Consider the following 15,323-nt stretch of genomic DNA (forward strand, 5'->3'; position numbering starts at 1 on the left):
AGAAAACAATGGGGACAATGGAACCCATTATTGAAACTTTTCAGGCTCACAAACTGTGATGTTTGTTAGAAGAGGACACTGCCCAAGTCAGGACTTTTTTAAGCCCACATCGAGCAGGTTGATAAGGCGGACGAAATGGATCACCCCATTGTGGGCCTTAGGCTATTGTATCAATGGCTATCCTTTCATTTGGGAGTAAAGGATGTGACCATGTAACAACTGTGACTCATATAACATGATAACTACGTGTAACATCTCAGAAAAATTCATACAAAGGCCCGAGTACCACCTCAGGCAGAAATCACTAAGGACCAAATTCTTTAGAAAATTGATGAGAATTAACTAAGTGATAAACTAGATTATCTATAAAATTAGCTCTAACCACTTTAAATATGAATTGCAAGACCCAAAACTAGCAGAATCGTTAACGCTACATTACCCAAAAACCTAGGATCCATCCCAAAACCCAGTTGCTCTTGGGAGCACTTTGAAACTCTGTATCAGACCTGGACCACACGTAGACATTCCGATTAATGTGAAACAATACGCTTATGACCGCCTTACTGGGCTTGACAACCATCTCAGAAATCAAGTCCTAATAGTATCCAGAAACGCACAACTTGAGCCTGGAGCGAAGTGTGTGAGAAACGCGAATATCTTTAGGAAGTGAACTGAAACTTAAGTGAATTGAGTCATTCGCTTACAGGCTAAATCTAAGGAATTAGACGGTCAGATTCTGACCCAATTACACCCTTAGATCAGAGAAATTTTTTAACACATGTCAGTGTACTTGTGGCCCTGATCAAGCAACGACGACTGTTGAACTAAAACTGATCCTCCGCGATCGATTTGTAAATTCGATCGGACCGAAAACTTAACTTAACCTAGATCTAATGTCAGGGAACTTACTTCGGACTGTACGCAGAAAAGAGGCCTTCAGATGTGCTCCGTTGGACCGAAACAGCCAACTTTTGGCTATAACCTAAGTATACAATTGCCCTGGGGCCATTCTCATCAGTTCTAGGCCTATAAAAGGGCCTTAAACCTTCTTTCTCTCATTCCATAAGAATTTCTAAACCCTAGGAGAGAGGAGAGAAAAGAGAAGAAGAAAGTAAGGAGAAGAGAGAGAGAGTTAGGGATTGTCGCTGGGATTCGATTCCACCACTCCTCGTGCTTAATCACCTCATCCGTGTCGCTATACCAGCGATTCTAATTCTGTTTTTAGGTAAGAAATCCTAACCCTAACATATTTTTGGGATTTAAATAGAGCAGATGGTGAAATAGCTAACCTATTTTATACTATAAGTTGTTGTTGTGCCGTAGACAATGACTTAGTGTTTAAACTGAGTTCGTTACGAGTCTACCAGCGAAAGGTGCGGACTATAAACATTTAGGTTATGGTTTTCAAGGCTCTCAATGTCAGTAATGATTTATAACTGACTAGATTGCTGTCACATGTGCTTAGATATGACGTATTCCATGTATTACACATATATATATATATATGAACTATGTTGAATATAGTGTATTTCATGTGTTTGTTCAAATGTTTGAATGAATATGAAATTATGATTTGTGCTTGCCATAATTATTCATCGTAAATATATGATTGTTGTGTGTGTGACAACTCCTTATGAAAGGATTTGCCCTAATATAGGTTATAACTAAGTTATATCATGTATGTTGAAATGTGTAGTCCAAGTATTTGATAAAATGCCCGAATGAGAAAATGCTTAATGTAATGTACATAAATTGGGTGCTGAGATAGGATTCTCAATCCCCTTATACATAGTTACAGTTTCCTTTATGTAACCTATCTTACTACTGTGTGATTTACAGATGAAATGCCTATGTATGATGACATGTGTAGTATGTGTTTGTTAAAATGCTCAAATGAGATTTATGTTTAGATTTGGTTGTCACATGCTGTCTTGGATTATCATATGTGAATGCTATTGGTTGGAGTGTGATTGGGGTTACAATGTAGTCCAGACAATTGATAATGGTTTACAATCGGTGGCCATACTGGTTAGCCACGACGGATACGTTCAAGGAATTCGAGTCAGGGCTCGTTACATTAGGGTTACATGTAAACAAAGGCATAGGTTACTCATTATGCGCCTGTAGACTGGAGTATATTCGATTGACACTTTGCATTGTGCTACAATACTGCCATCATAGTCACATTTCCAGAGTGTGGATTCATCGTTCCTTTTTTTTTTTTCTTCTTCTTCTTCCTTTCTCTTCTAATCAAAGAAGCCACGACTTACCATCTCTTTATCCTTTGGATTTGGGAAAAGCTTCACTTAAAGCCCATTTAGCTATTTATCCCTCTTCTTCAATCTATTAGAAATCTTGTGGAGGGTTACATGTGTTATGTTCCTAACATGTTGAGGAAGCTTTATTTCCCAGCCCTTGTTTGACATATTTAGGGGGGAGAAATAACGATACTTTCAATTCTAAATCCCTCTCAAAGGAAACCATTCTTAGACCATATCATTAATATTTTGAGATCTCGAGTCATTTTTTTCCAGGTAGTTATTTTTGCCAATTCCACGAGGTTGCTCTTTGCTGCCTGGGATCTCCACATATCGTATAATAGAGTGAGTCTTCTTGTGCTCCAAAAGCATGATCAAAGATATCCCGACCCTTGCTCAACAATACCTTGTGTTAAAATAAATGATACAAGAATTGGGGTCATGTTCTTTCCTCTCTCCTCAAGAGCCATCTAGGGAGTTATCTCAGAGGTTGACATGCATAGGTTGGGAGATAAAAGTGTAGAAACCCTTTTTGTTGGCATCTCCAAATTAAATATTATATATATTTGAGATGCTCTTATTGAAATTTATAACAAGGAGGTGTGAGAACTCTACTCCAAGCTCTTGTTCGTGGACAATGCGTCTATTAGTTGGTGCACTCTTATATCTCTTACCATGGATTATTAGAAAATGCTAGAAAGCTCTTATTTTAAGATTGTCTAGGGCTCCCTTGGGTGCTACCTTTCGAATTATTCTTGCTAGCAAGTTAGCTTCTTGTTTGATTTTCTTTTATTTTCTTCCATGACCCAGGGTGTGGGCTCTCCCTCCCTAGCTTGGGGTGTAGGCTCGATCTTTTCCATGTCTTTTTCTTCTTTCTTTCTTTCTTTCTTTCTTTCTTTCTTCTTCTTCTTCTTCTTCTTCTTCTTCTTCTTCTTCTTCTTCTTCTTTTTTCCTGACCTGGGGTGTAGGTGCTTGTTCCAAGCCCCACTATGTGGGCTTGTTTGTTTCCTTTGCTTTAAGGGCTTTGGCCCTTGTTTTTTATTTGTATTTAATTAGGTTTTGGCCCTTGGTTCGTAATCAAAGAAGTCTTTTCTTGCTTCCTTGAATGTATTCTTTTAATTTTCATAATACATTAGTATATATAAGGAAAAATTATTATAATTCCTAGAAGGTATATTTTTTCTCTCTCTTGAAACCTTCAGTTAAAAGATAACCATCACACAAGAAAACATCTTTATTGTTTCAAATACTTTATTACATATAGATTTCTGTCACTAACCCTACAATACTACATTTTTTTTTTATAAACATCGATTCCACACACTGAATTATGTACATATCATAACAAGAAAAACACCTTCTCTATGTTCAATTATTTTCATACAATAATGAATAAACACACATAGTAACCACATGCCCACAAACTTGGTGATTTTCCTCCACCCAACTATACCTTCAGATCCATCAATTGACGTAACGTAAGTGCATGGAATGGCTATAAAGAGAAAGAAGGCCCACCAATAGATAGCTCCTGAGCCACATGTCGCATGGTTGGCCGAGAGTCTGGATCTGGCCGAATGCATGAAAGAGCCATGGATACCACAAATAAGACTTCCTGTGCAACACCAGTCATTGGATCCGAGAGACGTTGGTCCAACATATCTTCTAGGAGTGTATCTTGTCCACTTGATGATGACAAAGAGGAGATGAGCTCCCCGGGATGACTTCCCATCATCACTTCAAGTGCCACAACACCAAAGCTATATACGTCGCATTTTTCAGTCACTCTCATTGTATATGCAAGCTCTACAAGAAATAATATAATTAGTATGTTCTTTTCTCTTTGTTAATCATCAATAGCTAAACTCTTAATCATATATCAAAACTCACGTGGGTTTCTTGAGTTAGGTTTCATATCTTGTAGGTTTTTGTGCTTGCTAACCCTAAGGCATCTCTACAAGAATGTGTTTGGTACATTTGGGAGGTGAATAAGATGGGCCAGGCTTTCGGATGATCTTGCTAGAAAAGTAGGGATGGTCCACTCACCAATCATGCCACACACACACACACACGGACACGCACAGACACACACACACAGATTTTATATATATATATATATAAAGTGTGTACTGTTGGCTTATTTATTTATTTATTTTTCCTCAAAATTGTCTATTGTTTTCACGTGGAGGTGGCCTGCCCAATAAGCGGACTAGTATAATCATAATGTCGGGTCATCTGGATGGTTGAGCCGACCTTCATGTATGCCTCAAGAGTCGGGATCCTCTGTTATCAGGTCAACAGAGAACTCCTGTTACCCTAATGGTTTGGCGTCCGAAGCTGTTTTTTATTATTTTTATTTTTTTAGTGAGTAGTGACGTGGACCAATGAGAATTAGGGTATCAGGAATTCTCTGTTGACCTGATAACAGAGGATCCGGACTCATGCCTCAAATGCCCTAACTGCATGAGAAGTTGACATGTATGAACTAGAGTGTAATGGTGCGCATATAGGCATCATTGCAACTACATATTTCTTTGGCAAGGATTAGGTGATATGGACATTGTTTCGCAATATTAAAATGGATTTAGCGTAATTACCTGTATCAATATTCTGAACCGATAAACTAAATCTCTCTCTCTCTCTCTCTCTCTCTCTCTCTCTCTCTCTCTCTCCCCAGAAACATATGGGAATCAAAGGAAACAACCAACAAACATGTTCCACCAAAGAGATTCTATGCTATTAATTTTTAAGTCTGTAATGGTGGGACCCATAGTTCTAAGATACAAACTACTGATATGCCCCAATTTGGATGGCTCGTACATTAATAATTCTCCTAATTGGAAATACTAGCCATTGAGTTTGAGATATATGGTTATAATCATTGAGTTTGTTTCAAAAGGGGGATAAACGACTTTTTTTTAATGAGACAATGACTGGTTCATCAGTCATCCTTTAATTAAATTCATACAACGAGGCTTTAGGACTATATTTTGAACGAGTAAGTGGGTTTTTGGAAGGAGTTTAAGTAAGCTCTTTGGGACAATAACTAAAAGGATATGCAGGTGTACCTCAAAACATCTAACTTTTAACTAAATAAATTTAAGGATTGGAATAATATCCGTGGTACGTTTCATTGCCAGGCCTGTTACAACCGTCTGATTAGAGAATCTTAGTGTGAAAAGTGAGCATTTTCAAAAACAATTTTTCTTATATTCCAGTTGCCCTATAATGCCACATCCGGCACCAGTATGCTAACATATGCACAAACTTTATAATATGTAAGTGCTAGCCAAAAGATAGAAAAGCTTATGAAAAATAAAGACCAATTACCAATAAAACTATTAAAGTGTGGAGAATGTACTAGCAACTAACCTGGAGCTATGTATCCGCAAGTGCCTGCGAGTGTAGTCCAATTTGAGGAATCGGGTACCAGCAACCGTGCAGTTCCAAAGCCAGAGACACTAGCCTCAAGTTCTAAATTCAACAGAACATTGTTGCTTGATAGGTCTCGATGGACAATTGACAGGGTACAATCATGGTGCATGTAAGATAAAGCATGGGCCACACCTTTGACAACCTTCACCCTTGCAGTCCAATTCAATTGTGCAGCTCCTTCATCATTTCTTAGGATGCTTGCCAAGTTTCCCCTTTCCATATACTCATATACTAGAAATGAGAATCGAGCATGCGAACAGAAGCCATATAGCTTCACAATGTTGCGATGGCAAATTTCCATTAATGCTTTTATCTCATTCCTAAAACTTCTTTGATCGGATTGATTCCCACCTTCGAGTGGGTGAAGTTTCTTCACAGCTACTACCTGGGCTGCTGGTAAATTTGCTTTGTAAACTTTCCCGTAACCTCCAGTTCCAATGCAGTACTTTTCATCAAAACCCTCTGTCGCCTCCAAAATGTCTTCAAATGTGGCAATCCCATCATAATTCCATATTGAAAATGTATTTCCTTGCTTCTTTCAAGAACTAATTTCTCTATTCCTCTTCTTCTTTGATAATAAATGGAAGAAATTATGCTAACGATTGCAAATAAAAGAAACAATACTGAGAAGCGAAGAATAATGAGGATCACAACTTTGTGGCCTTTCCTTGCATCACCATGACTTATTGAAGAGGCGTTGCAAGGTCGCAAACCTTGCACTTCACCACATAAGCCTTTGTTTTTTATGAATGCCTCTGTCGGAGCCTTCTGAAAGGGTTTGCTACGAGGAAGATGACCTTCCAAAGCATTGTATGAAAAATCAACAGACTGTAAGCTGACCATCCATTCAAAAGAAGGCGGAATGGAACCTGACAGCATGTTGTGAGAGAGTAATGTAGGAGCATTTTCACACTGGGCTCGAGTGGGGTCGCCTGTTGGATGCAGGGGCACACTTGGGGTGGGTGACCCATGCGATTTGGGGCCCACGAGGGAGGTCTCGTGTTCGAGACTCCTTACCAGGGGTGAGTAATGCGCATTTCACACCGGGCTCGAGTGGGGTAGCTCGTGGGATGCGGGGATACACTCGGGGTGGACGACCCATGTGATTTGGGGCCCATGAAGGGGGTTCAGCCGAGGTCCTAACCCATGAGATGTGGGGCCTGGGATATAAGATAAAGGGATTAATTCGTCATACTCTAACAGTTCAAGCTTTTAGAGCAAGTGGTTAATTGTCCTGCATCAAATTGGTATCAAAGCGGGAGGTCTCGTGTTCGAGACTCCTCACCGTGGGTGATTAATGTAGGGGCATTTTCACACTGGGCTCGAGTGGGGTCGCTTGTTGGATGCAGGGGTACACTCGGGGTGGGTGACCCATGCGATTTGGGGCCCACGGGGGAAGTCTCGTGTTCGAGACTCCTTACCAGGGGTGAGTAATGCGCATTTCACACCGGGCTCGAGTGGGGTAGCTCGTGGGATGTGGGGACACACTCGGGGTGGACGACCCATGTGATTTGGGGCCCACGAAGGGGGTTCGGCCGAGGTCCTAACCCATGAGATGTGGGGCCTGGGATATGAGATAAAGGGATTAATTCGCCATACTCTAACAGTTCGAGCTTTTAGAGTAAGTGGTTAATTGTCTTGCATCAGAAAGGTTTAAATTTTCCAGACTAACCAATTTTGCGAGTTGTGGAGGAATCTTTCCATTGAGGGAGTTATGACTTAGATCTAGTAAGCCTTGTAGGTATACTAGGTTACCAACCTGAAAAGGAATGCTTTCATTTAAAACATTTTCACTCAAATTCAGATAACGGAGTTTGGAGCAATCCCCTATGTGAGGTGGTATTGGACCACTTAGGTGATTCATTAACAGATCCAGAATCTCCAAATTGGATAGTTTTCCAATCTCTTGTGGTAACTGACCAGAAAGCTGGTTATCATTTAAAGTCAAGTTGAACAAAAAAGTGAGCCTCCCAAATTCCTTTGGAATCTCTCCTACTAAATGGTTCGAAGAAAGATCAAGCACCCCTAGCTGCTTCAATTGCCCAATCTCAGGAGGAATTCTACCAGTGATTTTGTTCCCCGAGAATTGTAGCTTTGTCAAGTTTTGGCATTCTCCCCAGTTTGGTGAGAGTTCACCAAACAACATGTTATTGCTGATGTCCATGTATGTGAGATGTGGGTATACACCAAAGGCTTCTGATACATTTGCAATGAGTCGGTTTCCACTGAGTCGCACTCTTGTTAAGCTTGTGCAGTTTCTGAAGCTTCTAGGGATCTCACCGGTGAAATGGTTGTTTGGCACAGCGATTTTTTAAAGAGATCCACCGTGGCATAATTGAGGTAAGTAGCCAGAAAAGTTGTTGCCATCCAAGTAGAGTTGAGAAAGATTTGTCATGTTTGTCATTTCTTTAGGCAAGGAACCAGATAATTGACAGTAAACAAGGGACAAGCTAGTAAGCTTGGTCAAGTTCCCTAAAGTGAAAGGGATAGAACCTGTCAGAGGGTTAATGGACAGGTCAAGATCCATGAGATTAACCAGATTCCCTATTTCTGGTGGAATTGAACCAGAAATTTGATTTTGATGGAGGTGGAGGAAAGTTAACTTTGTCAAGTTCCCTAAAGTGGAAGGGATAGAACCAGTTATAAGGTGAACAGACAAGTCAAGGTTTATGAGATTAACCAGATTCCCTATTTCTGGTAGAATTGAACCAGAAACTTGGGTTTTGTAGAGAAACAAAATTGTAAGGTTGCTCAAATTACCTAAAGCAAGAGGGATAGGACCAGTCAGATTGTTACTGTACAATTCTAGCTCATTGAGACTCATTAAATTCCCGAGTTCTGGAGGAATAGAACCAGAAATTTGATTCTCAAATAGGTGGAGGAAAGTTAGCTTGGTCAAGTTTCCTAAAGTGGAAGGGATAGAACCTGTTAGAAGGTTACTGGAGATGTCAAGTTGCTTGAGATTAACCAGATTCCCTATTTCTGGTGGAATCGAACCAGAAATTTGATTGTCAAAGAGGTGGAAGAGAGTCAGCTTGGTCAAACTTCCTAAAATGGAAGGGATAGAACCTGTTAGATGGTTAGTGGACAAGTCAAGCTTTCTGAGATTAAACAGATTCCCTATTTTCGGTGGAATCGAACTAGAGACTTGGTTGTCATACAGAGACAAAATTGTAAGGTTGCTCAAATTACCTAAAGCTGGAGGGATCGGACCAGTCAGATTGTTACGGTACAATGCTAACTTATTGAGACTCATTAAATTCCCAAGTTCTGGAGGAATAGAACCAGAAATTTGATTCTTAAAGAGGCAGAGGACAGTTAACTTTGTCAAATTCCCCAAAGTGGAAGGGATAGAACCAGTTAGGAGGTTATTGGATATCTCAAGACTCCTGAGATTAACTAGATTCCCTATTTCTGGTGGAATTGAACCAGAAACTTGGTTGTTGTAGAGATACAAAAATGTAAGGTTGCTCAAGTTACCTAAAGCAGGAGGTATAGGACCAGTCAGATTGTTATTGAACAATGTCAACTCAACCAGAGCTTGTAGATTCCCGATTTGTGAAGGAATGGAGCCAGAGATTTGATTTTGGTGCAGGCACAAGATGGAAAGCTTTGTCAGATTTCCTAAAGTGGAAGGGATGGAACCATTCAGATGGATAATGGACAAGTCAAGCTCATTCAAATTCACGAGATTCCCTATTTCCAGAGGTATTGATCCACTTATTTCATTTGCAGACAGATTCAGGGACATGAGTTTGTAAAGAGGGTCAAGATGGGCTGGAATGGTTCCAATGAGTGTGTTGTTGCTGAGATCGAGATGAAGGAGGTTTGGAAATGACGGGAAACTCAAGTTGTCGAGCTTACCTTGCAAGCCCGCACTTGGTAAGTGTATCTCTGTAACACTTCTAAGGCTGTTGCATGAGATCCCAATCCATTTGCATGGAGAGATTGTGTTGGTGGTAGAATTAGCAGCAGGAAGTGACCATGAATGGAGAGCATGTGTTTCTGAGAGGCTGGCTTTCCATTTCATGAGAGCCCCTACTTCAAAGAGTGCGGATGATGGTGCTGCTGTTGCAAATGATGTTGTATGATAAGAAAGAAAGGGTATGAAAAAAAGGAGAAAAACAAGGGAGAGAGATTTATGTATGGCCATGGCAGATGCTGCTTATGGTCTGTTAGAAACTTATTATGGATGAGTATTTATAATAGAAGGTTGATGGTGATCAGGTAAAGCTACCGACTTGATCATATGTTATTCTCCCCTCATTGTATATGCGCACATCCAACGAGTCGTATTGGGGATTAATGATATTTTGCCAGGTGGCGCTGTGTGAGAAAATTAGAAGAAAACACCGAAAAAGACGACAAAAAGAGAAACGCCGGATAGATTGTCTAAGAATTGGTCTCATTCAACGGGAAGCAGATTGGCTAGTGTACCTTACGCCAGCTATATAGCTGTTGTAGGTACGTGTCGTTCGGAGACAACGCTGTAAGAACTCTGTTTGGTGGGCCTCACTGATCAACGGTCTGGATTGTCATACATTTGGACTGGATGATTGAGTAGACCAGTGGGCCCCAATTCAGGTGATGCGCTACGAATTCTATCTGCGCAGCTCTGCGTACTAGGGCTGGAATGCTATAGCTATCTTACGCAAACAGTAATTTGAGTTGCACTAGGATGCTACAATGTGGAGCGTGGGAGAGAGAGTTGTGATGGGTTTCAAACTCTCTCTCCACAGATTCTATAAAAGAGAGCTAGGTCCCCGATCCTAAACCACAATAGAAATTCGAGTCCCATCTTGTGAATTGCAGAAAGGGTGTGAAGGAGAGGAAGATTCTAAGCTCTACAGGTATTCTGGTATTCTTATCCGGCTTCCATGGCGGCGTCTCAGCTAGATAAGCTATCCGACCCCTGATCGCCATGTCTCATGCACAGACAGATCCGTGGGCCTATTCCGCAAATAGATTAAGTCCCACAGACGCTCCTCGAGCTCCGAGTTGTACGAACGATTCAAAGGAGATCAAATTTACATGGCCCTTATAGTGATGTATTTATTATATCTACACCGTTTATATATTTTTAGAGATCATTTTAGAACATTATCCAAAAAATGAATCATATCCAAAGATCATCTGGACCACACCACAAATAGCAGCAAAGATAATGATTTTCACCGTTAAACAATTCACAATTCATAGGGCCCACCATAATGTTTATTTTCCATCTAATCTGTTCATAAGGTCACGTGATAGTTAAATCTATCTTATTTTTCGTCTCAAGCCTTAAGACGAGCTCACCAAATGGATTAGACAGTTTGAATATAAAACATACCTCGTGATCACACCCACAAAACTTGCTGACGTAAATATAGTAGCTATATATCTGGTGTCGGCTTCCCATTTAAAGTAGACTGGAATGGAAGCAGGTTGCCTGGTCCGCCCTACACTACTGATTTGGTGGTGTGTCAGCGTCACCAAGTTTCGTGGGATCCTCTATGATATATATGTTATATCCACGTAGTCCATACAGTTTTTTGAGATCATCTGACAGTATGGGCCTGAAAATGAGGAAGATCACAGGCTCACTAAGATGTTTATTTGCCATCCAACCTGTTTATAAGGTCACTTAGACTTTAGATGAAGGTAAAATAAAAATACCAGGTTCATCCAAACTTATGTGGCCCCTAAATTCTGTCACCGAGATGTTTCATCTTGATCTGAAACTTTTGCTACCTACAAAAAGTTTTTAACGTTCATTCACCTCTTTTTCAATGGTGTGGTCCGCCGGAGGCTTGTGTGTCTGCTTAAGTTTTAACTTGATGTCTTAAAATGTGCCCGGATGTAAAATACATTCATCAAGGTGGGCCCCACATGGCAAGGATAACATTAACTAAGAAGTTATCCAGGTAACACCTATTCCGGTCCATGGTGTGAGCAAGGAAGTTGGCCGGCTCAGGCGTGTTCACCATAAGGTGTAACTGAAGTGAAATCGGATTGAGCACTGAGTTACTCAGTACGAGCTTATCCTACTAAGTAAACTCAGTTGGGTTCACCTTGAATTTGAATGTATGTAGTCTGTTGACACAGTTCATCTGTTTTTACGTCTAATTTAAGAGGTTGAGTCCAATATTGATACATATCCAAAGATCAAGTGGATCATATCATAGGAAACAGTGAGGATAATGATTTCCACGGTTGAAACCTTGCTAGGCCCCATAGTGATATTTATTTGTCATCCAACTTGTTCATAAGATCATATAGATATGGATGAAAGGAAAAAAACAAATATCATCTTGATCCAAAACTTCTGTGGCCCATAAGAAGTTTTTCAGCAATATACATTCAATTCAACTGTTTCCTGTGGTATGATCCATTTGAACATTGTGTATACTTCATTTTGGTATAAAGCCCTAAAATTACCTAGATGAACGGAGCCGATAAAATGCATAAATTATGGGGAACCTCACAGAGTTTATTCAGTAAGCTGAGTCTAGTGAGTTACTCACCACACAATCCGCTTCATTCTAAGCCTACTCCCACCACCTGGTTCATTACCCAATTTTAGGCCCAGGCATAAAAACGAGCCCAACTCATGATTTCATTGATCCATACCAATTGAAACGAATGGAAGGGGGTTCCACCCTTGATTTTATTTTTATTTTTTACAAGGAAAACCACAATAGGTGCCTGAAATCCACCTGGACCATTATATTTCTGATCCCACTTTAGACCCAGGCTCAAAACATCCTATTATTCTTAGATTCAGATGTGCCACCCAAAGAAAGGAGTTGGGAAGGAGATATCCAATATTGATTTCTTGTAGGGCCTATAATGATGATTATATGAAATATAATCAAGACTCTTATAGGCCACAACAAAATTTAAGCCTCACTACAAAAAATCATGCCCATTGGTATCTCACCACCACATTTTTTTAATTTTTTATTTTCCAATCGCGTGGTTCACTTGAACCAGGATGGAGCTTTTTCTACTGCCCTAGTTCTAAAATTAGGTCACTCACCTGGTGGTAAGAGCGGATTTTGGGAAATACATTTGCATGGGGCTCATCCAATCCGGCCGGCCTCCCTGCTGTCATGAGAAACCGGTAACGGTGGGGAGCAGACTAGGTGTTACTCTTACCGTGTGGGACCCACCTTGATGAATGTGTTGTATATCCACTACACACATCCATTTCCTCAGCTCATTTCAGTACGTTATCCCGAAACTTAATTAGATCCAAATCTCCAATAGCCCACTCCATCGAAAAACTGATGAATATACATTACAAACTTTTTGTATGCTGCAACAGTTTTGGATAAAGCTGATCATTATATTTTCTTTTTATCCAGATCTGTTTGACCTTATTAAAGGGTTGGATGGAAAATAAACATTACCGATCTGCTTAAGGTGGGCCGTGGAAAGTTTTGAATGGTGGCCATTTACTCACCACTGTTACCTGAGCGTGTGGTCCACTTGAGATATGGATCCACTTAATATTTTGGACCACTTCTAAAAATGGGCTGAAAAATGGGTGGACGATATGGATATACAACATATCATCAATGTGGGCCCCACGTTTAGGGTAACACTGCTGTTAACTCGGCAACACCTGATCCGCTCCCCATATGATACCGTCTCTCTAAACGGTGTGGCATGTTATGTTTGGCGGGTAGCAGCTGAATTCTTAAATGTTGGGACGGCACCCACTATTAAAAATAATTTTGATAACGCAATTTGATAATATATCTGCCATTTTTCTTTTGAAGCTGGACCACACTATCGATTCCGTTTGTAATATGTCAAAACTACAGATAAGAAGGAACCACCAACCTACACCAACCAAGCTATAAATAACATAGCTCTCAAATTAAAAGTGAGTAATTTTCCCCTCACCTCTCTCAGACGATCCAACACAAAATAGATGTGATGAATTGATGCATGCAACTCAAATTTTGCAATTTTAATTTTTCTTACTTTCCTTTTTCTGATATATATATATATATATATATAAAACTCGAGATTTTCATGTGTAGCATATAAAGATACAAAAAAAAAAAAAAAAGGTTTTGCTTCTGGCATAGAACAAAGTGCACTTTCCACTCCACATCAGCACTAAAGTACCCTCAATCCACACCATTGAATTTATAGGAAATAGTAAAGAGGAAAAGGAAAACAAAAAACCTTAACTTCAATAATCCTCCAGACGAACTCAATTAATTAAACAAAGTGCAGGAAGAAATGTTGACAATGGGATGGTCCGAACTAGTTCCCAAACATACAAAAATCTGTTTGATTGAAGAGCTGGAGAAGTAGATTGATGGTGGAAACACCCATGGGCAGTGGTGCATGCATGATGCCACGTAAATTAGACAACCTGGACCCACCGTGAATGGACCATCAGTCAAAAACCAAATCATTCACATGATCCTATCATTGGAAGCATTTGTAGTACTTTGTGTAGGGGTTGTCAGGCAGAAGTCTATTGAAAATTTTATTTTGCACAGCCCAAGCTTAAATGGGTGGCTAAATTAGGGCTGGCAATGGGCCTGTTTCTCTTGGCCAGGCCCGCTCTAACTCAGGCACAGGCATACTTACTGAGATCCAAGTTAGTAAACTCCACACCCGACAACAGCATAGAGGCACGGGATCCCAGCTATTATCAAGTGGGCACATCATGTAGATCTCATGTCATGGAAATTAAGTTGGGCCTGCACTCCGAGTAGGCCACGATGTTAGAGATAGGCAAATGATTTCTAAAAGTTTGCCGTAAGTATTATAATCCTTCTATTTCTGCCGTAAATGGTAGCCCATGTAATTAATAACCATATCTACATTTGTGCTAGAGCAATTGGATCCATGGGATTGATGGCTTGGACCTCACACACGCTTACGACTCTAGCACACTTGCTGGCATGAAGTGAGATGACTTATGCTCGAGTGGGCTTTGGAAAGCTCTTTATGGTATACCCCATCCAGTGTCTGCGCCCATTGATAGTATGGATGACCGAATGGTGGGCCCCACATGCAAGTAAATGGGAGCCTCGGTAAACACCGAGTCTCTAGAAGTTCATGATCTTTTGCACGTGTTAGGCATGGGGAAACTTAATGTCACACAACTCCATCATGTTGGTCCAACCATGTTGCTTCTCTTTCCTAGAAATCACCCTTGTTCACTCGTCATATGACCCACAATATTTGAATTAGATGGATGGCTTAGAAAAATTAGCTCACTTTTTATTATTATTATTATTTAAATTATGGCAGGTCGGATGAGCTAGCTGCCTGATTTTTGTGCTAGATAATAATTTTAAAAAAATGATGGCACTGAATTGATTACTTGGACATCTCATGCACGTGTGCTACTCAGGGACATATGGTGGCTTACCAAGGTCCTGCTACACGATACTATCAAATACACAAGTTTGCTTTGACATCCCAATGTAGGATTAGAGTCTATGTCAATTTGCACCATTCAGAAAATGGTGGTGATTTTCAACCATACACATGGCATTGTCGTACGTCAATCCAGACAGGCCAAATCGGACGCGGATTGCCTGCAAAAGCTTTTGCAGGAAGCACTGGAAGTTAGATGGGCCTTCCATGATGTTTTTGATAAATCTGTTCCATCCA

The 15,323-nt window shown here is 40.3% G+C and overlaps 3 protein-coding genes across 5 annotated transcripts in view; all 3 read right to left on the minus strand.

The window, feature by feature from the left end:
• Positions 1-6,578, minus strand: part of LOC131231172 (MDIS1-interacting receptor like kinase 2-like) — a 58,814-nt gene extending 52,236 nt beyond the window's left edge. Inside the window, exons 1-2 of one of the 2 annotated variants that reach the window (XM_058227279.1) lie at positions 5,631-6,578; positions 3,712-4,064 (exon numbers count right to left, since the gene is read on the minus strand). In XM_058227279.1, the coding sequence (XP_058083262.1) occupies positions 3,754-4,064; positions 5,631-5,994 (675 nt within the window). In that variant the 5' untranslated portion in view covers positions 5,995-6,578 and the 3' untranslated portion in view covers positions 3,712-3,753. Of the gene's footprint in view, positions 1-3,680; positions 4,065-5,630 lie in introns of those variants that run through there. The other variant, XM_058227278.1, reaches the window with a different exon arrangement.
• On the minus strand, positions 6,075-7,857 carry LOC131230568 (MDIS1-interacting receptor like kinase 2-like). The gene is made up of 2 exons (XM_058226473.1): positions 7,449-7,857; positions 6,075-6,562 (listed from the first exon to the last, which is right to left on the minus strand). The coding sequence occupies exons 1-2, from the start codon at positions 7,855-7,857 to the stop codon at positions 6,075-6,077; spliced, it is 897 nt and encodes a 298-aa protein (XP_058082456.1).
• Positions 7,745-9,871, minus strand: LOC131231170 (probable leucine-rich repeat receptor-like protein kinase At1g35710). Of its 2 annotated transcripts, none has more exons than XM_058227277.1 (2): positions 8,454-9,871; positions 7,745-8,165 (listed from the first exon to the last, which is right to left on the minus strand). In XM_058227277.1, exons 1-2 carry the CDS (start codon positions 9,844-9,846, stop codon positions 8,005-8,007), a joined length of 1,554 nt encoding a protein of 517 aa, XP_058083260.1. In that variant the 5' UTR covers positions 9,847-9,871; the 3' UTR covers positions 7,745-8,004. The 2 variants fall into 2 exon arrangements, with proteins under 2 accessions (XP_058083260.1, XP_058083259.1); XM_058227276.1 differs by having other exon boundaries at positions 7,745-8,309; positions 8,454-9,869.
• Positions 9,872-15,323: the final 5,452 nt, after the last annotated feature.

The sequence above is a fragment of the Magnolia sinica genome, chromosome 17 (genome assembly GCF_029962835.1).
Source record: "Magnolia sinica isolate HGM2019 chromosome 17, MsV1, whole genome shotgun sequence".
Classification (NCBI taxonomy): domain Eukaryota; kingdom Viridiplantae; phylum Streptophyta; class Magnoliopsida; order Magnoliales; family Magnoliaceae; genus Magnolia; species Magnolia sinica.